The sequence below is a fragment of the Haliotis rufescens genome, unplaced genomic scaffold (genome assembly GCF_023055435.1).
Source record: "Haliotis rufescens isolate VD_foot unplaced genomic scaffold, xgHalRufe1.0.p SCAF_5, whole genome shotgun sequence".
NCBI classification, from domain to species: Eukaryota; Metazoa; Mollusca; class Gastropoda; order Lepetellida; family Haliotidae; genus Haliotis; species Haliotis rufescens.
The window spans coordinates 45,548,016-45,570,943 of NW_025964223.1; the positions used below are offsets into that span (position 1 = coordinate 45,548,016).

The 22,928-nt window shown below is 40.6% G+C and overlaps 1 protein-coding gene across 1 annotated transcript in view; it reads left to right on the forward strand.

The window, feature by feature from the left end:
- Nucleotides 1-22,928, forward strand: part of LOC124137163 — a 105,453-nt gene that overhangs the window by 25,093 nt on the left and 57,432 nt on the right. The window contains exon 11 of the mRNA XM_046503360.2: nucleotides 16,046-16,221. Within this exon, the coding sequence (XP_046359316.2) occupies nucleotides 16,046-16,221 (176 nt within the window). The remainder of the gene's footprint in view (nucleotides 1-16,045; nucleotides 16,222-22,928) is intronic.

The window sequence follows — 22,928 nt, forward strand, 5'->3', positions numbered from 1 at the left end:
CCACCTGTAGCATGGCAGCCTGTATTTCATCATGTCATTGCCAGGCAAACTGCTGATTGATAGCTAGAGCAGTCATCCATGTTGTTTGGGTACACAAAAATACTTGTCACTATTTTGTTCCACTCAGTCCTTATTTTTTTTATAGTCACTTATGACAAACATTGGGTACTGCAAACATGGACACAGGCATAGGGTACTGGGTACTGCAAACATGGACACAGGCATAGGGTACTAGAATCATGTTCTGCCTCCAAGTCCCCACACAGAGACGAGCATATCGGCTACTGGGGACCTGTTCTGCTCTAGATTTTCCACACAGAGACAAGTATGGGCAACTGGAGACATGTCCTGCCCTAGAATCCCCGCGTGGAGACAAGCATGATGAGTACTAGGGACTGATTCCCCATATGGAGGAAGACAAGCTTGATGAGTACTAGGGACTGATTCCCCACACGGAGACAAGCTTGATGAGTACTAGGGACTGATTCCCCATATGGAGGGAGACAAGCTTGATGAGTACTAGGGACTGATTCCCCACATGGAGGGAGACAAGCTTGATGAGTACTAGGGACTGATTCCCCACATGGAGGGAGACAAGCTTGATGAGTACTAGGGACTGATTCTCCACATGGAGGGAGACAAGCTTGATGAGTACTAGGGACTGATTCCCCACATGGAGACAAGCTTGATGAGTACTAGGGACTGATTCCCCATATGGAGGGAGACAAGCTTGATGAGTACTAGGGACTGATTCCCCACACAGCCAAGGGAATCCTAACAGAAGCAGCAGTGGCCATAATCCTTGCATGTTGATGTTCCTTATCAGTCAGTAGGCAGTGGGGTAGCCAATTGGTATGGGTGTTGGCTCATGACACACATTACCTAGGTTTGATTCCCCACACTGGAACTGTGTGAAGCCAATTCTTGGGGGTCCCTACAGTGATTGGGCTTGAATATTCGCAAAGAGTAGTATATAGCCTCTCCAACTTATTCAGCACATTTTCTACATCACACAGCAGTGAATAGGTCATCAGCAACCATACTTGCCGTAAAAGGTGACTATGCTTGTCATAAGAGGCTAATGGGATAGGGTAGTCAGGCTCACTGACTTGGTTGATGCAAAGTCATCGCGTCCCAATTATGAGATCAATGCTCATGATGTCAATCACTGGATTGTCTGGTCCAGACTTGATTATTTACAGACTGCCTTCATATAACTGGAATAATGCTGAGTGAGGCGTTAAACAACAAACAAACTGAAGCATTGTCAAGCATGAATTAAAAGGGGCCCTTCTCATAACTCTACCTTTAAGAGTTAAAATATAGGGGGCATCTAGATTCAAGTACTGTAGAGGAATACATTTTGATCACTGCATCAGCCTGTCAGAATGGTATTTTTCGTCCGATGTTACAAAGATTATGATTAAAAATACATTTCAAATTTTTTGCTGAAACGTAATTATTTATGTAAACAATTCAGATATCATCATGTTCACTGTTAATATTTAGTTGATGGATGGATGATAATTGTGTTTGTTTGCCTTGCTGGAATGAGGAAATCTAGAACATACACTGTGTTTACTGAGTGCCATACAGCAGTTTTACCATCCGCCCTAAGGTGTTGGCTGTGGCGTTCTCAGAGGAACTATGGTAGCCATTATGCCGTCACAGATGTTGTATTCTGTACTCAGCCCCCCCCCTTCCAGTCATCCATTCATTTGTAGCCCCTCGACTTATCATCAAATCTCTACCACTTGTCAAAAAAATGAGCAAAAAAGTGGTTCCCAGTGCCTGTTGAACTCTGAAGATGCCTGATGAGTGTGTTGGTATGGCATTGACCCTCCTCCTCCACTGCTTGTGTATACCTTGTAATGAGACTCAGCCTGGCAGATAGAAGGGGGTTTACTGACCTACTGTGGAATGCAATCATAAGTGTTTCACAGATTATCATTTGCTGCTGATTTGTGAACATTTGGGAGTCTTTGTCAGTTCGGATTTCACTATGATGACTGCTTGGCTAGCTGGGCCGGAGTGTTGGTGGTGTGGGAGCTGTACTGTGTAGTTGGGGGTGTAGCTGTAGCAGCAGTTGTTGAAGGTGGGGTGGTTATAGTAGCTTTGGTAGTAGTGGAAGTAGTTGTAGGAGAAGGATTAGCAGTAGTAGTTGTAGCAGTAGTTGTAGCAAAAGTAGTGGTAGTAGTAGCAGCAGTGGTAGTAGTAGCAGCAGTGTTAGTGGTAGTAGTAGTAGTAGTAGTAGTAGCAGTGTTAGTGGTAGTAGTAGTAGTAGCAGTAGTAGTAGTAGTAGAAGCAAAAGTAGTAGTAGTAGAAGCAGTGGTAGTAGTAGTAGTAGTAGTAGTAGTAGCAGCAGCAGTGGCAGCCTGTAAATAATTAGTCTGGACTAGACAATCCTGTGATTGATATTATGAATAATATTATGAAAGTCACAGAGCCTGACCACCCGATACGACAAGCATCATTGCTAGGGACAATTCCCCATGGGTAGTCATGGTAGTAATAGTGTTTTACATCTAGTTTCAAAGGTATCAAAAGTATCATTAATTAACAATTAAAGTAGCAATGCAAACTATGTTCTATTAAATCTTGGCTCCTTCAAAAATGAATTATTTTCTTGAAACGTTCGGACATCCTGGACAGCAGGAGCTATATTCCACCCTGTTTTGGTACTTTTGACATGCCACCAGCCTGGCCACATACTGTGACCACTCAATCCTCATTCTAGTCACATCGAGTGCTGGGGAACTATTCTGTCCGGGGAGGGGGAACGCCCCATGGAGGTTCCATGTCAAGTGTTGAGAAAGAGTTGGTGAATATTCATGCAATTGCTTGTATTACTACTCTGTTTTGTGGAATGCTTTGAAACATTAACTCTGAATGTGAATTCCTCATTGTAAGCTGCATCTGATGCTTGGTTACCTCTGTAGCCACCAGGAATGTATGTGTGTAGCGCCACCAGCATCTCAGTCTAGGCCAAAATAACAACTTGTGTTTCACATGCCCCTTGTGGATGTGATGTGGAGTATGTCAAAAACAATGTTTCCGTTATTTCTACGGGTTTTTTTCAAGAGGGCATGGGTGGCCCAGTCGGCTAAGGTGCTACAATTGGCTGTGAAGAGTTATGTCTTGAAGGCGTTTCTTGACACTATGATGTGATCCGAATCCTTTATTGACCAATGATCATTGGTTTGGCAACACCATGTCTGGTAGGGGTGACTATTGGTCTGGAAATCAGTATTGCGATAACTGTTTATATTGCAAGCAACTATTGCGATAAATATCGATAGTTTACAGTGTATCATTTTAGATGGATTTTAGAGTTGAATTAAATCTTGGAACTGAAGTTTCCTTTGAATGTGACAACCATAACAACAAATAAAAAGTAAAGTTTGAGATATAACTGATTTGTTTTTTCTTTACCCTAATAATTTAAGAAAAAGAATTTTTGTGTGTAAATTACTACCACTCATGATCAAAAGAAAAACAAATTTTTACAGCATTGCATGTTATTAATTAATATATTTAATACAATCGAAACAATCAATATTCCTAACTGAAATCTATACTATTGATCGCAAACTGATTTAACAATCGATTTATTTACTTTAAGTGCTTCCCAATAGCAATATATTGATATTTCGATTCATCGTGACACCCCTAATGTCTGGCAGTTTTATAGTCCTGGCCCACTGCGATACCATGCTGCAGTTTAACATGGATACCCCCAAAAGATGCAGTATATTGACTCGAGGCCAAACAGCCATTGTTTTATTCCCTTTATGCCGAGTTTTACATTGGGTAAAAACACATACCATCTTGTAACGTCTTTCTGTATGACGAGGCTGGGCATTGAACCTCTGATCTTCCATTTTCCGGGCAGACGTTCTATCCGCTAGACCACCAAGGTATTCCAATATTAAGCTGACACACCATAAAATAGTGAAATATTGTTCCAAGTTGTGTAAAACATAACTCCTTTTTTTCAAAATCTGTTTTCATGACAACCAGTTACAGATATTATAACTGGAAAAAGATAATTAAACCTCACGAGGACTTGGTTTGGTTACCGGAAACACAAGTATATCATTGAGGCCTTATCTCCACAGCTATGTCAACCATTTGTAAATCTCCCGGAGTATCCTGTGTGTTTCTTTCCTTGCTACATTTCATGAGCATTGTTAGTCGGCATCCGTTACAAGTTTGATAGATGGATAGCATGTCAAGATAAGACCTTGATGAAGTCTCCAAAACTGGGAAAATCTTTGTGTTTGGTGACAGAAAGTGGAAAAAGAGGGGTATAGCCTGACAAGCCAGCTGTGCTTTGGAGGCACCAGTCTTGCGTAACAATTGCAAATATACGAGACACGCGTCGAGATGATTACCAGCTCCTTGTGACTGTTATGCCAGTGACCACCCATGTGCTGGGACAAAAATCGTCTTGTCATATGTCATATTTGTTAAAACTAGAGGAATGAAAGAGCTTAGACTTGCTTAAGACTGTAAGGAAATTAATATATCATGAAAAATTAACAGTTATGTCATTTACAATACATCAGATTTATTTTTTTGTTCTTATGTGTTCAGCCTGTCTAGACTTGCTCATTTTTGAGATATGATAACCAGAATGTCAAGTGTTTTATTTTCTGTGTAGCTTTGGAGCAAGGCTAGCTTTTCAAGTTCAGTATCAAGGTTTTGTTGTTGGTTGTATGAAGGCATTGTAGGACATCATTTATTGAAACTTAGAATTCTTTTTTCAAGTGATAGAAACCTTCAACTAATACTGTATACAGCTGGGATGTAAGCTGGCACAAGCCTGATGGTCAGAGACAGTTTGTCTAGTGGCATATATGTCATGTGTGATGGTAGAATTTCAGGCTTTTTGGGGGTGGGCCTGCCATTATATCTTATCACTATTCGAGCTGGTCAATGTGTCATCTGATAAGTGCAATGATGAACCCACCATGTAGGTAGAAACTTGTTAAGTTTATTATGTTAAGCAAAACACTTAGCAATATTCTAGCAAAATGATTTCGGCCTTTAAATGATAGAAACAGGACCAGACAATTCTGTGATTGATATTATGAGTAACCATCCACACCATCAGGGTACGATGACATGCTATCAACCAAGTCACCAAGCCTGACCACCAGATCAATGTAGTTACCTTATACATCAATAGGTTACAGCAGATCAGTTCTATCTTCAAATGCCTGTACATGCTTGTGAAACCTGTTCTTGGCATACATACAAGCCTTCTACTCACTGTGATGGGATGGATGTGTTCTGCTCAACACTGTAAGTTTATCCAGAGTTTTGCGGTGGTCCAGTGATAGAAGCATTAGCTCATCACACCAGAGCTCAAGGTTTGATTCAACACATTGATACAATTTGAGAAGCCTAAAGGATTTTTGGAAGCTCTCTGCAGTGAATATATTGGAGTATTTTATAAATTGAGTGAATCCTTACTTGCTCTTCACTGCTTAAAAAATTAATAATAACTGCTGAATACGAGGTACAAGATAATTAAACTTGTCTGTCAGGCCTCAGTGTTAATGTTTTTTTACAGGGAGCCACTTGGCTCCTAAGGGTTTTTTTTTAAAGGAGCCATATAGTATTTTAAGGAGCCAAAAATATAAGGGAGCCAAAGTCACAATTGGTAAATGAAATGTTTAGTCATACTTCACCAAACGCAACACAAACATTTGCTGGAACAAAATCAATTCTTTCAGTGGTTATGAAGTGTAAAAAACAGCTGGAGTTTCAGGCCTGTCAGACTAGTGTGGAACTGACTATAGCTGGTGGGCCTTCAGTGGTTATAAAGTGTTATACAACTGCTGGAGTTTCAGGCCTGTGAGACTAGTGTAGAACTGACTATAGCTGGTGTGCCTTCAGTGGTTATGAAGTGTTATACAACTGCTGGAGTTTCAGGCCCGTCAGACTAGTGTAGAACTGACTATAGCCGGTATGCCTTCAGTGGTTATGAAGTGTTATACAACTGCTGGAGTTGCAGGCCCGTCAGACTAGTGTAGAACTGACTATAGCCGGTGTGCCTTCAGTGGTTATGAAGTGTTATACAACTGCTGGAGTTGCAGGCCCGTCAGACTAGTGTAGAACTGACTATAGCCGGTGTGCCTTCAGTGGTTATGAAGTGTTATACAACTGCTGGAGTTTCAGGCCTGTCAGACTAGTGTAGAACTGACTATAGCCGGTGTGCCTTCAGTGGTTATGAAGTGTTATACAACTGCTGGAGTTTCAGGCCCGTCAGACTAGTGTAGAACTGACTATAGCCGGTGTGCCTTCAGTGGTTATGAAGTGTTATACAACTGCTGGAGTTGCAGGCACGTGGGAATGTGTGGGAGGGAGGAAGGCATCTTCAGCATTGGGTGACCTCGAGGGCATGAGTAGCAGAGGTCACGACAAAAAATAGAAACCAGATTTGTGTTTCTAGGGAAGCACAGCTGGGAGGAGGGGGTGTGTGTAAAATGTAAAATTGAAACTAGAGCCATGTTACCAAGAGCCTTGAGATGAACTGGTCACAGACAGAAAACTTTTTTTCAGGCAATACATTTCCACTGGGTTTTTTTACCACCTCCCTTGTGTAGACTGGATATTTTGGAGACAGTATACTGTGTTTGAGTGGGGTATCTATGCTTTCCAGGGTTTGACAAATGTATTTTATCATCTACTGTGGGCAGTAGGACGTATACCATAGAAAAGTCACTGATCATGCAGATAATTGTGTAGATAACTGCAAAAATAAATTTTTAATACTCCATTTTGCAAATATGGTGTCTGTTACCTATTGCCACAGCAGAAATGGAGATTGGTTGACATGTTATTTAAAGTATGTACCCATTCACCTCAGTTTTCAGGGGGTGGAGAGTGTGTGTAGCTAGTCAATGATTTAGCTCTTTGTAGAAAGACAGTGGGGTAGCCTAGTGGTTAAAGTGTTTGTTTGTCTAGCTGAAAACCCAAGAGCTGGTCTATTCCCCACATTGGTACATGTGTCAAGCTTATATCAGCTCTCCCCATGCCCTGACATGGCTATAATATGGCTGCAAGAGTGGAAAAAACCCAAGTCGCTCACTTTTTGGAAGAGTTCCAAATGTGTTCTTTATTCACAGTTTTTCTCCAAAGTTGTGTTTACTGTTTAAAATACAATTTCAGTGTTTTAAATTCCTCAAAATTTCAGTCAGTCAACCAACTGGCAGGGGGGCTAAGTTACCAGTCAAGATCAGATGTTGCCAGTCCAGAATTTTCTAACGAACAAAAGTAACATAAAGTTAAACATAAGAATAGTAATGCTTAAACACAATATGGTGCACATATCCTCAAGCACTTTGTTTACACCGTTTACTTCACTCGAACATATGACAGGCACTGAAAGCATGTAGCACGGCAACTTGATGAACCAGGATGAGGTGGGCACCCCCAAAAGAAAACTAAGCAAGCCGTGCAAAGGTTTCGTTCTACACCGCGGTTCTATTATGACGTCACATTGCTTCTTGTGACTCAAAAGATATGACGTCACAGTCATATATAGAGAATAAACTGGTGGATTGTCCAGCTTAGTAACTGTAAGTCCCAACCATCAGGCGTGCAACTATTCAAAACTGACCGTCCATCAGCAAAATAGACCGTCTTGGACTGTTGGGCAAGTGTATATTTTAAACACTAATAAATTTACATGTCTTATTATGTCTGCGCCCATAGAAGAAGACTGTTAACATGTAGATGATCAGCAAGCTGTAATTGCATGTCATATAGCAGTGCACCTTCAAGGGAACTTTTTGGCCAAAATAGCGGCTAAACATGCTGAGAACAATAACATGTGACCTCATTGAAAGATAGTAAGTTGTAACTGGCTTATACTGAGTTGTTTCATACTCTCTGTATCCCGCAGTGCAAGCTAGTTTAACATAGGCTTGCGATCATCATCCTAGTGCTAAGGATGTTTTGTACAATGGCACCCTGTTCTCAAACTGCTAATAGTTTAGAGTCCAGATTCCTGTGTGTTAGTACGATGCCCCTATGGCGATTCCAGGTTACAATAGTTTCCCAGTGACCTTTTTGTACGAGGTTTGTTTGTTTGTTGTTTAACACTGCACTCAGCAATATTACAGATCTATGATAGCAGTCTGTAAATAATCAAATCTGGAACAGACACTCCAGTTATTGACATCATGAGCATCGATCTACACAATTGGGATATGATGACATGCATTAATCAAGTTAGCGAACATGACCACCTGATCCTGTTAGTCGCCTCTTACAACAAGCATGGGTTGCTGAAGACCAATTCTAACCCGGAATCTTGTACTAGGCAAGTAAACTGATTGAGTGGTTAGGGGATTGGCTCGGTCATTGTACTCTGACAGCTGGAGACATTGCTGATAATTGATCACTGGTTTGTCTGGTCCAGATTCTTACTTACTGGCTGCTGTCTTATAGCTGAAATACTGCTGAATGGAGCGTTTAACAGCAAACAAACTAAAGGCCTCTTTACTATACAGAGTTATGTCCCTTATGGACCAGGATCTGCTGATCTTGAGTTGGTCTTGGTCTGTCAGCACCCTACCTATGGGTTTCACCAAATGATCTGCATCCCTTTGAAATAGCTGAGACGATGCTAGTGGAGTGCAGTATCCTCCCTGACTCTTTGTGCAGTTGTTGGCTTGACTCAGTTGGGACAGTTCGGTATAACCTTGGCGTATAGCCTCACACACCCAACCAAAGACCTGGTTCAATTCCCTACATTGATACTTTGTGTATGAATACACCCAATTGTGGTATGGCTGAAATATCTTTATAAAAAAAAATATATTTCACTTGGTTGTCTTAACCATATCATGCCAAGAAGATTGTCTTTTTATCAGAACGTGACAGACACTGAGTACAACACATGTTCCTTTGTATTCTGATATGGCGATGACCCTCACAATCACACTGCATCCCTGCTGAAACACGTAACTAAGAAGATTTGCAAATCCATCCAGAATAAAAAGTATTCAAAGCAGTGGAGAAGATGCTGTGGGCTTCATAAGATAGATTCGAAAGTTGGAATGTATCACCTTCATTCCCGCATAGCAGCTAGAACTTTCACCTATTATGAAATAAATGTATAAAACATGACAGGGTAATTTACATGAGGAAACCCACATAAACTGTGATTCCGTGACAAGGAGTCGGCCTGTAGGACACTGCAAGAAATCCACAGTTTATTACGATGCTTCCCATGCAGAAATCTTGATAAAACATTAACTGCTTTTGAATTCCCATTATCAAAGATTTATTGGTTATCCATTTCAAGATGTGTAAAAAATTGTGTGTGTTCGACCCAGTCGTGGCCCTGTCTTATCTGAGCCTTGGAGACAGCAGGCCTGATTTCAACCTAGTTTCAATGTTCAAGTCCTAGTTTTCAAATGACGACAACTGTGTCGTAAATATTCCATCTAAGGTGGTGAGATGGGGGGAATGTTTGAAGATATTAACTCCACTGACTTCCGCTCTCCCAGAATGTGACACACTAGCCCAAGAAGAGGCTCTCCACAGCAGGTGCCTTGCTTGTCCCACAAAGTTATCTTGCAATGTTGTGTAGGAGAGACGCTACAAGACTGCTTTTGGACAAGTGTTAAGGACCTATCAAACTGCCAAAGGGCATAACATAATGGAGATTTTCCAATAATTAAACTAAATTGTAAAATATAACTGATTTTCATCATTAAGCATGCTCAGCATTAGGTACTTGATGTTCAGCATTACAATGTTAGAGGTAGCCGATATTCAGCATTAAGATGTTAGAGATAGCCAATGTTGAGCATTAAGATGTTAGAGGTAGCCAATGTTCAGCATTAAGATGTTAGAGGTAGCCGATGTTCTGCATTAAGATGTTAGAGGTAGCCAGTTCAGCATTAAGATGTAAGAGGTAGCCGATGTTCAGCATAAAGATGTTAGAGGTAGCCAATGTTCAGCATGAAGATGTTAGAGGCAGCCGATGTGCAGCATTAAGTTGTTAGAGGTAGCCAATGTTCAGCATTACGATGTTAGAGGTAGCCGATGTTCAGCATTACGATGTTAGAGGAAGCCGATGTTCAGCATTAAGATGTTAGAGGTAGCCGATGTTCAGCATAAAGATGTTAGAGGTAGCCAGTGTTCAGCATTAAGATGTTAGAGGTAGCCAATGTTCAGCATTACAATGTTAGAGGTAGCCGATGTTCAGCATTAAGATGTTAGAGGTAGCTGATGCTCAGCATTAAGATGTTAGAGGTAGCCAGTGTTCAGCATTAAGATGTTAGAGGTAGCCGATGTTCAGCATTAAGATGTTGAAAGGAAGCCAGTGTTCAACATTAAGACATGTATAAATAGAGGTATCTCATGTTCAACATTAGGATGTTACAAGTAGCTGATGATCAGCATTAAAACGTGAGAGGTTACTGATGTTCGGCATTTAGACATTGGACGTAGGTAATGTTCAGCATTAGGAAGTCAAGAGAAGCCAATGTTCAGCATAAAGATGGTGATTGTCAGCATAAAGATGTTGGATGTAGTTGATATTTAGCATAAAGATGTTGGATGTAGTTGATTGTTAGCATAAAGATGTTGGACGTGGCTGATGGTTAGCATAAAGATGTTGGACGTAGCTGATGATTAGCATAAAGATGTTGGACGTAGCTGATGGTTAGCATAAAGATGTTGGACGTAGCTGATGGTTAGCATAAAGATGTTGGACGTAGCTGATGGTTAGCATAAAGATGTTGGACGTAGCTGATGGTTAGCATAAAGATGTTGGATGTAGTTGATGGTTAGCATAAAGATGTTGGATGTAGTTGATGGTTAGCATAAAGATGTTGGACGTAGTTGATGGTTAGCATATAGATGTAGGTGATTGTCAGCATAAAGATGTTGGACGTAGCTGATGGTCAGCATAAAGATGTTGGACGTAGTTGATGGTCAGCATAATGATGTTGGACGTAGCTGATTGTCAGCATAAAGTTGTTGGACGTAGTTGATGGTCAGTGTGAAGATGTTAAACGTAGCTGATGGTTAGCATAAAGATGATGATGTAGTTGATGGTTAGCATAAAGATGTTGGACGTAGTGGATGGTTAGCAAAAAGATGTTGGACGTAGCTGATGGTTAGCATAAACATGTTGGACATAGCTGATGGTTAGCATAAAGATGTTGGACGTAGCTGATGGTTAGCATAAAGATGTTGGAGGTACCCAATGGTAGCCTCGAAGACCTTGTTCTGATTATTACAAGATTCAAGCCAAACAGGTGAGCAATGTCATGTCGTATCATCCTAATCCTGTATGTGACCTTTATTACCAAGAGTTCAAGTCAAATAAGTTTTCTTTTGTGTTTGCAAACTCGATTTAAAGTGCCCAATTAAGTAAAACAAACTTTCTGCAATGAAGAAGTACTAGCCTGGCTAGTCGAGGGAACTCACAGACTGACAATACCAGAAGTTTAAGGAGGGCAATACCGGAAAACATTTGTAGTTGGTGGTGCAATAACTATCTGTACTGAGTATTGTCTCCATGCTGACAGGCATGGCGACTCAGTGGTCTGTGGCGATACAGCAGCCTAATAATACAGAGTAATGTCCCCTGGTTGCCAGGATCTGCTGGCTTGAGGTGGAGGCATGGGAACTTAGTGGTCTGTGGCTCTACAACTGAGTAGTGCATATGCTTTTTCCAAAAAATACAGCTGTGTAGGGGAATGTGCAGAAAATGAATTTTGATCATTTTTCCCGATGGAAAGACGTTCAAGTGAACACAAAACACCAGAAAAAGCATGTCAACAAATCTGTACCGAAGTATGCAAGTTAATCCTGTTATTACTCCATCAAGTTATAAAAAGTCTTCACTGTATACATCTCGTCTTTATGTTTGTAATCTATTTTGTTAATCTTACTCAAAATTTCTTTTTGTTCTTTATCAGAGAATGGTTGCATATATCAATGCGTACTTTGATTCATAAAAAGTCCTATTTGTTGTTGTTTCACTTTATACGTTAATGACCAGTGAAGTTCCAGGGGAGAATAGATCTTAGCAACCCATGCTTGCCATATAGGCAACTTTGCTTGTCGTAAGAGGCACCTAATGTGATCGGGTGGTCAGGCTAGCTGACTTGGTTGATGCATGTCATTGTATCCCAATTGCGTGGATCGATGCTCATGATGTCAATCCCTGGATTATCTGGTCCAGACTCGATATTTACAGACCGCCGTCATATAGCTGGAATATTGCTGAGTGTGGCGTTAAACAACAAATCAATTATATGTTTTCATATTGTTTCTGCCATCTGTCAATACATCAAAGTGATACATGTATGGCTATATCTATTTTAAAGATATAAAGCAAAAACTGCAACTAAAGTAACAAGCTGTTGGAATATATTAATCGTGGTAAAATGTCCTTTGTGGGTTCCTTTCCCTGAATTCACAACATTGGTCTCCCTGCTCCAGGCTGTATTGTCATGGCATCATCAGAATCCTCCCACATATAACTGCCACTTTTTGTCCGTCTTCCTTGAAATGAGCACACCAACCCAAAGCCTGGTCTCTTGTCGTCATTTATGTTATATATGTTAACATTACTTTCCGACCTGTGAAGATCGGGGTAGAATAGGTCTTCAGCAACCCATGCTTGCAGTAAAAGGTGCCTGTGCTTGTCGTAAGAGGCGACTAACAGGATTGGTCGGCCAGGCTCGCTGACTTTGTTGATGAATGCCAATTGTGTGGATCGATGCTCATGATGTCAATCACTGGATTGTCTAGTCCAGACTTGATTATTTACAGACACCCATCATATATCTAGAATATTGCTGAGTGCAGCGTTAAACAAAGAAAAAATGTTAACATTACTTTCCAGACCTAACACGATTTGATTTTAAGTCACAGATTGTGTAATTGGAGAGTAATAATTTCGAATGGCATTTTGATCCCAAATTACTTATTTATGATTGCCTTGAGGCCTTTTAGAAAGAGACACTGTGTAACAGATGAAAGAATGAGTGAGGGACTTGCCTTGCTAGGGTTGCTTTCAATAGGATTCAGTTATGTCTTCATAGTTTGTCCGCTTAATGTGGTCGAAGGTATGGGTATTGGTGGACACCAACAAGCACAGGTATTTCTTTAACAATCCAAAGATCACTATAATGGGGCACAATTGATGTGCTTTGGATCCAGTGGCCACCCATGCCTGTCAGAGGCCTTATTGGGAACTGAAGCAAGGATTTCACTTATACCAACTGGATCCTGGCAGCCAAGGTGCACAACAAAGGGTTGCAACACTCCACCCACCAGGCCACCCGTACCCATCAGAGTTCTTTATAGGAACTGGAGAAGGATTTCATTTACACCAACTGGATCCTGTCAGCCAAGGTGCACAACAATGATTTGCAGCACCTCAACCCGCTGGGCCACTCATGCCTGTCAGAGGCTTTATTGGGAACTGGAGAAGGATTTCATTTACACCAACTGGATCCTGTCAGCCAAGGTGCACAACAAAGAGTTGCAGCGCCTCAACCCACCAGGCCACCTGTACACATCAGAGTTCTTTATAGGAACTGGAGAAGGATTTCATTTACACCAACTGGATCCTGGCAGCCAAGGTGCACAACAAAGGGTTGCAACACTCCACCCACCAGGCCACCCGTACCCATCAGAGTTCTTTATAGGAACTGGAGAAGGATTTCATTTACACCAACTGGATCCTGGCAGCCAAGGTGCACAACAAAGAGTTACTGCGCCTCAACCCGCTGGGCCACCCGTACCCCTTTGTCACAGCTAGATTAAGAAGATGTGGATGACATACTAACAAAAGGTATCCTAGTACATGTATAATATGTACACTGAACTGATCAAATGTGCCCCCTCATGGAGAGCCCCTGACAAAATGTGCAGTTCTAAAGTTCGGTGATTAGTTTTACTCAAGTCACAGCAAGTTTTTATGCCAAGCTTGCAATATTGGAACATGTTTAGAAGACAGGAGTTGATCATATATGTAAAAGTTTTTATGTTGAACTAAGCACTGAACACACCATTGAGACCAGCAGCCTGCTGGCAAAGGCTTCTACCATCTGCTGAAACAGCAGACAAAGACCCCTGTATGCACCGAGATGTTTAGGGACAAATAAGTAAAACACTTTCTTTTTCATAGCACTTTGTATCATTGCAGTTGGAGCAGAGCTGACATACAATCACTGGTCTGAAATTAGGGATAAAAGTCAAGGAGTCGTGTCCCTTCATGTTAAAGATTGAAAAATATGAAAAATATTGCAGAATACCTTACAGATCCAAGGTTCCCCTTATGTTCAAAACCTGCTTCCCAAACAGGGATATAGTAACTGTATCTAGTGCCTTGTGTCAAACTGAGACATTGTATCTAGTGCCCTGTGTCAAACTGAGACATTGTATCTAGTGCCCTGTGCCAAACTGAGACATAGTATCTAGTGCCCTGTGTCAAACTGAGACATAGTATCTAGTTCCCTGTGTCAAACTGAGACATAGTAACTTTTGCCTTGTGTCAAGCTGAAACATTGTATCTTGTGCCCTGTGTTAAACTGAAATATTGTATCTAGTGCCCTGTGTCAAACTGAAACATTGTAACTGTTGCCCTGTCTCAAACTGAGACATTGTAACTGGTGCCCTGTGTCAAACTGATACATTGTATCTAGTGCCCTGTGTCAAACTGATAAATTGTAACTGTTGCCCTGTGTTAAACTGAAACATTGTAACTGTTGCCCTGTGTTAAACTGAGACATTGTAACTGATGCCCTGTGTCAAACTGAGACATTGTAACTGGTGCCCTGTGTCAAACTGAGACATTGTAACTAGTGCCCTGTGTCAAACTGAGATATTGTAACTGTTGCCCTGTGTCAAACTGAGACATTGTAACTGTTGCCCTGTGTCAAACTGAGACATTGTCACTGGTGCCCTGTATCAAACTGATACATGTAACTGTTGTCCTGTGTTAAACTGAGACATTGTAATTGGTGCCCTGTGTCAAACTGATACATTCTATCTAGTGCCCTGTGTCAAACTGAGACATTGTAACTATTGCTCTGTGTCAAACTGAGACATTGTAACTGGTGCCCTGTGTCAATGACTCGGCTGTGAATGTAGAAAACGGGGCAGCTTGTGGCGATACAGTAAACAGTCCTTAATCTAAACATGTTTGCGGATGCACATGTTTTGCGTGTTAACTGTTTAATTTTCGTTAGTCTTACATATACGTAGTTACTTATTTAGAAGTTTGTGACTATAAACAATAGCATGAGGTATCGGCACTAGAGGGGTCCCCACATATTTTTGCAAATGGCCGCTTTTGTCACACAAGATTCAAAGTAGTGATCTATCGCTGTTCATAATCGTATACTACAACCAGATTACCAGGTTTCTGTATCTTTTCCATCTGACTAGGTGTACAGGGATGGTGACTGCAAGCTAGGATATTTACATCACGGCACGGTCATTTGCTTACATGGTCGACGGGTAAAATTTAGTCCCGGCCTACAATGGCTAGGAGTCTCAAGAGATCTGTTTCAGAAATGGCTGATCATGTTCAGAGCGCATTGCTATGATGACATTAATGGAGACATAACAACTGTTGTTTTCTGTGAGAAGTTAATTTTCATGCATTGTCATATGTTCTCTGACTGGCGTAGGATGTTTCTCATAGGTTCTTGAATGCCTAGACAAAGTTCATGGACAGGGAGAACTCTATATAGGTTGTGATGTCTGTTTATCATGCAGTTGTTGATTCAGTTGTTGACTTACATCATTTTGTTGCACATTGTGAGACCCTTGTGTAATCTTCACTGCCAGGCTTGAGCATATTGCCAGTCTTGCAACCTTGATTCATAACTTCAAAACATATTTCAGTTAACTAGATTTTACACAGAGCACTAATTACAGTGTCTAGTCCTTTACTGAAAATACCCTAGAGCCTTGCCTTCTCATAAAGATTTGAAGGTGCAATATGTGCAATGTGCAATGAGTCCATGACATGTTGTTGGTTGTTGTTCAGGTATCAAGGCATCGGAGACCGATCTGGAGCGACTGAAGTGCCCCAAGTGTGACTTCCAGGGCTGCTACCCCCAGCAGTACCAGGACCACATCGCCCAGCACGGGGACGACATCCACAAGTGTAAATGCTGCAACTATCTCACCTTTGATAAAGATGACCTCTTCACCCACTTCAGGGTAAGAAAATACATTGACGCTTCACCAAGGTTACTATGATACTAGGGCGTTCCGGTAGCCTAGTGGTTAAAGCGTTTGCTCGTCACGCCGAAGACCCGGGTTCCATTCCCGACATGGGTACGATTTGTGAAGCCCATTTCTGGTGCCCCCTGCTGTAATATTGCTGGAATATTGCTAAAAGCGGCGTAAAATCTAACGCTGCTATACACATTTTTGGGATCCAGTTGGATCCCACTGTAGTCACAGAAAGATATGTATGTATCTATTTGGAAACTACCACTTCAAATATAGGTTAAACTGGGGCTGAACAAAAAGAGTTGTCCAGCTTATTGTTAGTTAAGAGTCCAAACTTCCAACAGTGTAAAAACAGAATACTCACTTCCTTCTTTACTTTTGAGACATGTTCTGTCAATTATGTGTATTAACATGAAGAATACACGTTCAACAAATGTAATCAGTGCTTGTTGTACCAGATATGTTGATGGTAATGGTTCGTGCATTGGGCAAGTGGTATTCAAACTCGGTTAGTAGTCTGTTATTTACGAGACATATTTGGTAGTGCCTGGTTTCAATTGATGTTCCTGTTGAAGGGAATGAATGAAGGAACAAACCCAGTAATGAAAGAGGAGTCTTAGTGTATGACGTACACATCATTGACAGACCCCTGAAGATCCGGGGTAGAATAGGTCTTCAGCAAGCCAAGCTTGCCATGAAAGGCGACTATGCTTGTCGTAAGAGGTGACAAACAGGATCGGGTGGTCAGGCTCACTGACTTGGTTGATGCCAGTCATCGTATCCTAATTGCGTGGATCGATGCGCATGATGTCAGTCACTGAATTGTCTGGTCCAGACTCAATTACTACTGACCACCGTCATATAGCTGGAATATTGCTGATTATTAACAATACACAAACAAACAAACAAATACACATCATGACCAATAACTGTTAGACAAACAGCTGTTGATAATTTAATGATGGATCATAGTTTTGAGTCTACCTTCTAATTTATCAAATAGACTGTTGCAAAATAACAGTGTAGTGAATCTTCTTCATATGATTTAAGACATCTTGGTCTACAGTCTTGGAGGACTATGCAACTGTCTGGACAATGATAGGCTAGCTGTTCAGCATTTTCAAGTCTTAACATTTTCAACACCAGGCTTATGACAAGTATTCTTTGACTTTCATCCTTTATTTCAAACAATGACATAGGAGCCATTCATTCAGTCTTTCCTACCTTCCTTTTCCCCATCTGCCCTTCCTCTCAGTCTGTCTATCCTAGGAGTATTTTGAGAGTATTCTAACAGGTAGGTGGCGCTATCACAGGAAGCGATGAGTGTCAGTGGCCCATGCTGCCAGGGATGCCTGATTACCTGCCTCTAGTGTCTCCGACTCTCAACTGCTAGGCTGAGAATAGGTGCAGGGTTATCTCCCTTGTGTTAGAGGATCGTTCATTAAGATATGGACCATCACCGCCTGTCATGGGTCGGCAGAGGGACGTCTATTTCGGTGAGGGTGGGGGTGGTTCTTGGTTGAAGTAAGTGTTTCAATGCACGTATCGCACTGGGAGATTGCAGCTTTAGTGCTCTTCCTTTGATTGAGGTTAAATATGAGTCTGGGGATTTGCCTTTGCTTGACACCTTCTTCCCTGACGGATAATAAATTGTACCTTCCTCCTCCTCCAGGTGATTCTGTGATGCTATAATTGGCAGGAGCACTGATTTAGAATGCATGGGTTCAGACACTTCACAGCAATGCAAATCTGAAATAGTTTTCAGCTTCAAAATACACTTTTGGATTTTTTCTTTCATTTCAAAGCTTATCAGAATCGAATGAATAGACAATTATATTCTCCTCCAGAACATCCGCCTCTTTCATGTTACTTTAGTTAATCTGTCATGACTCTTTCATATTACTTTAGTTAATCTGTCATGGCTCTTTCATATCACTTTAGTTAATCTGTCATGGCTCTTTCATATTACTTTAGTTAATCTGTCATGACTCTTTCATATTACTTTAGTTAATCTGTCATGACTCTTTCATATTACTTCAGTTAATCTGTCATGGCTCTTTCATATTTCTTTAGTTAATCTGTCATGGCTCTTTCATATTACTTTAGATAATCTGTCATGACTCTTTCATATTACTTTAGTTAATCTGTCATGGCTCTTTCATATCACTTTAGTTAATCTGTCATGGCTCTTTCATATTACTTTAGTTAATCTGTCATGACTCTTTCATATTACTTTAGTTAATCTGTCATGACTCTTTCATATTACTTCAGTTAATCTGTCATGGCTCTTTCATATTTCTTTAGTTAATCTGTCATGGCTCTTTCATATTACTTTAGATAATCTGTCATGGCTCTTTCATATTACTTCAGTTAATCTGTCATGACTCTTTCATATTACTTTAGTTAATCTGTCATGGCTCTTTCACATTACTTCAGTTAATCTGTCATGACTCTTTCATATTACTTTAGTTAATCTGTCATGGCTCTTTCATATTACTTCAGTTAATCTGTCATGGCTCTTTCATATTACTTTAGTTAATCTGTCATGACTCTTTCATATTACTTCAGTTAATCTGTCATGGCTCTTTCATATTACTTCAGTTAATCTGTAATGGCTCTTTCATATTAATTTTGTTAATCTGTCATGACTCTTTCATATGATTTTAGTTAATCTGTCATGGCTCTTTCATATTACTTTAGTTAATCTGCCATGGCTCTTTCATATCACTTTAGTTAATCTGTCATGGCTCTTTCATATCACTTAAGTTAATCTGTCATGGATTTTTCATATTACTTTAATTAATCTGTCATGGCTCTTTCATATGACTTTAGTTAATCTGTCATGGCTCTTTCATATTACTTTAGTTTATCTGCCATGGCTCTTTCATATCACTTGAGTTAATCTGTCATGACTCTTTCATATCACTTTAGTTAATCTGTCATGGCTCTTTCATATCACTTAAGTTAATCTGTCATGGATTTTTCATATTACTTTAATTAATCTGTCATGGCTCTTTCATATGACTTTAGTTAATCTGTCATGGCTCTTTCACATTACTTTAGTTAATCTGTCATGACTCTTTCACATTACTTTAGTTAATCTGTCATGACTCTTTCACATTACTTTAGTTAATCTGTCATGACTCTTTCATATAACTTTAAAGTTAATCTGTCATGGCTCTTTCACATTACTTTAGTTAATCTGTCATGACTCTTTCACATTACTTTAGTTAATCTGTCATGACTCTTTCACATTACTTTAGTTAATCTGTCATGGCTCTTTCATATTACTTTAGTTAATCAGTCATGACTCTTTCATATTACTTTAGTTAATCTGTCATGGCTCTTTCACATTACTTTAGTTAATCTGTCATGACTCTTTCACATTACTTTAGTTAATCTGTCATGGCTCTTTCATATTACTTTAGTTAATCTGTCATGGCTCTTTCATATTACTTTAGTTAATCTGTCATGACTCTTTCATGACAGATTAACTAAAGTAATTAGAAAGAATCAGGTGTTCTTTAACTTCTTTTAAGTAGAATATATATTTAGGTGTTCTATATACCCTTGTAATCATATTTTAACTGACATGTACTTATTGGGTTTTTTATCCTTTATATCATTAGGGAGAATATTCATAAAAGATTTTATTATTTAGGCATTTAGTTTAGATAATCTATTTCTTGCAAAGTCAGCACACTTTGATCTTTGTTATTGTCCAAGCGTCATGTAATCCATTTGAGTTTGATTCACTAATCAATCACTCGTTAATACAGCTACTATCAACCTGACAACTTGTTCTGTGTCAGAGGAGACTGATGGACTGAGAACAAGCTGTATTGGAAGAGATACTGTTTGGGTGAGAACTATCTCTGAGTCTATCAGAGATCGGCCTATCAGTAGCAGCCTGATACAGTTATACACTGCAGACCAGGCAGTTATTAACTTGTCATATTATTGTGAAGGATGTGTGCGATAATCTGTAATTATCTGTTTCTGACTCACGGATGATGCACTAGAGCTTCCCTCCACATCCACAGCTTGCCAACCACAAATATCTGCCGCTGTGGCAAAGTTTAAATAGTTTATACTCATCCACAATGCTTTGTTTCCTGACTAGGGCAGATAATCACCGCCAAATACCATAATTGAATTTAGGTCATTTCAGGGGATGAGAGGTCAAAGTCAAAGTTCATTTTAAAACTTGGGGCAATCAGTGTGATACATAACATGCAAGACAATGTTCTTATGTAATTGTGTGAAAAACACAGATTTCTAGTAATATTGGATTTTTCAGATTGTCTTACAGACCTGATCAAGGATATCTCTTTTTGTTGTTTCACAGCTGTGCTTACCCAAAGTGTTTATTATAAGGATCCTTGATTCAACCCCTTTCTTGTCTGTAATTATATTTGAACTTTTATTCAAGCTACATTTCCAGAGAAATGAAACCACTACCATGCTACAAGAAGGCACTTTCTCAAAATATCCACTTATAGGTTAAAACGTCCTAAAAACCTGCAGCACTTTTATTTTTTATTTTGTTTCAAACAAACTCTTGCCCCATGACACATTTGTGCATCATCTGTAAAAACAGGAAATAAAATGACCTTAGCTAAAAAAAAAAAAAGAAGTAATTTTTGTTGTCGTGGCAACTACAAATTATATAAAGTCAGTGATGAATGCCATGTTGTCTTAGAATGTCCTCACTTCAATTCAGAGAAAGAAATGTATTCACTATCAATTATGTGAAAGGCTAAACACTTTTAGTATAGTTTTGTCAATTGTTCTGACACTGTCAGCCTCTTGTTACAAGAACGTAGAGCAAGTGTAAATAGACGTGTCAGTAAATACCGTCACATGAAATGGCTTGCAATGCAATGGCGCCGATCTGGTGAGAGACATACAATCTGTTACATACCATTGCTAACTGCCTGTTCTATCTGTTTGTAACTATGCATTCTAGGACAGTGGATGCAAAGCTTGTGGTATATCTCAAGCATTTGTTAATGATTAAACACAACAGATCTTTTGCAGACACGCATGTCTTGTTACATTTTCTATATTGGTTAAAGCTGAGGTCCTCATTGACTTACGACATTTAGTCTCAAGTTCTGTTTGAAATTATGATTTCCTGGTCAGTTTGAAAAAAAATTCCGTCAAACATGCTTCCTCCTGCTTTAAAACAGCTAAAATGGCAGAAGGGATTCCTGTGTTAATACCAGAGTTGAAGCTCCTGGCTGTTCATTCACAAAGTTCCAGGTCCTTCATCGGTGGTATTTTCATAACTGGTGTCACAAGTGGAATTTTCTCACATTGTGTGAAGTGGGCTACTACACCAATAGAGCTGTTCAACTGGTGAAGACATCCGCTGTAACAGTGTACAGCCCGTGACTGGTGGGACCCCCCTACCACCTGCACATTCCTGCACATGCATCTGCTGTAAGTCATCTTCCTCCCACACCGCAGCTCACATGGTGCACCACAACTGGCACAGTGACACTGACAAATAGCACGTATACAGCTCATGTGACACTGTCATACCTGGCCCACATACAGCTCATGTACCACTGTCATACCTGGCCCACATACAGCTCATGTACCACTGTCATACCTGGCCCACATACAGCTCATGTGACATTGTCATACCTTGTCCACATACAGCTCATGTGACACTGTCATACCTAGCATGCATACAGCTCATGTGACACTGTCATACCTGGCCCACATACAGCTCATGTGACACTGTCATACCTTGCCCACATACAGCTCATGTACCACTGTCATACCTGGCCCACATACAGCTCATGTGACACTGTCATACCTGGCCCACATACAGCTCATGTACCACTGTCATACATGGCCCGCATACAGCTCATGTACCACTGTCATACCTAGCATGCATACAGCTCATGTGACACTGTCATACCTGGCCCACATACAGCTCATGTACCACTGTCATACCTAGCATGCATACAGCTCACGTACCACTGTCATACCTAGCATGCATACAGCTCATGTACCACTCTCATACCTGGCCTGCATACAGCTCATGTACCACTCTCATACCTAGCATGCATACAGCTCATGTACCACTCTCATACCTGGCCTGCATACAGCTCATGTACCACTTTCATACCTGGCCCGCATACAGCTCATGTGCCACTGTCATATCTAGCATGCATACAGCTCATGTGACACTGTCATACCTGGCCCACATACAGCTCATGTACCACTGTCATACCTGGCCCACATACAGCTCATGTACCACTGTCATACCTGGCCTGCATACAGCTCATGTGACACTGTCATACCTGGCCCACATACAGCTCATGTACCACTGTCATACCTAGCTTGCATACAGCTCATGTACCACTGTTATACCTTGCCTGCATACAGCTCATGTGACACTGTCATACCTAGCTTGCATACAGCTCATGTACCACTGTCATACCTAGCTTGCATACAGCTCATGTACCACTGTTATACCTGGCCTGCATACAGCTCATGTACCACTGTCATACCTGGCCTGCATACAGCTCATGTACCACTGTCATACCTGGCCCGCATACAGCTCATGTACCACTGTTATACCTGGCCTGCATACAGCTCATGTACCACTGTCATACCTGGCCCACATACAGCTCATGTACCGCTGTTATACCTGGCCTGCATACAGCTCATGTACC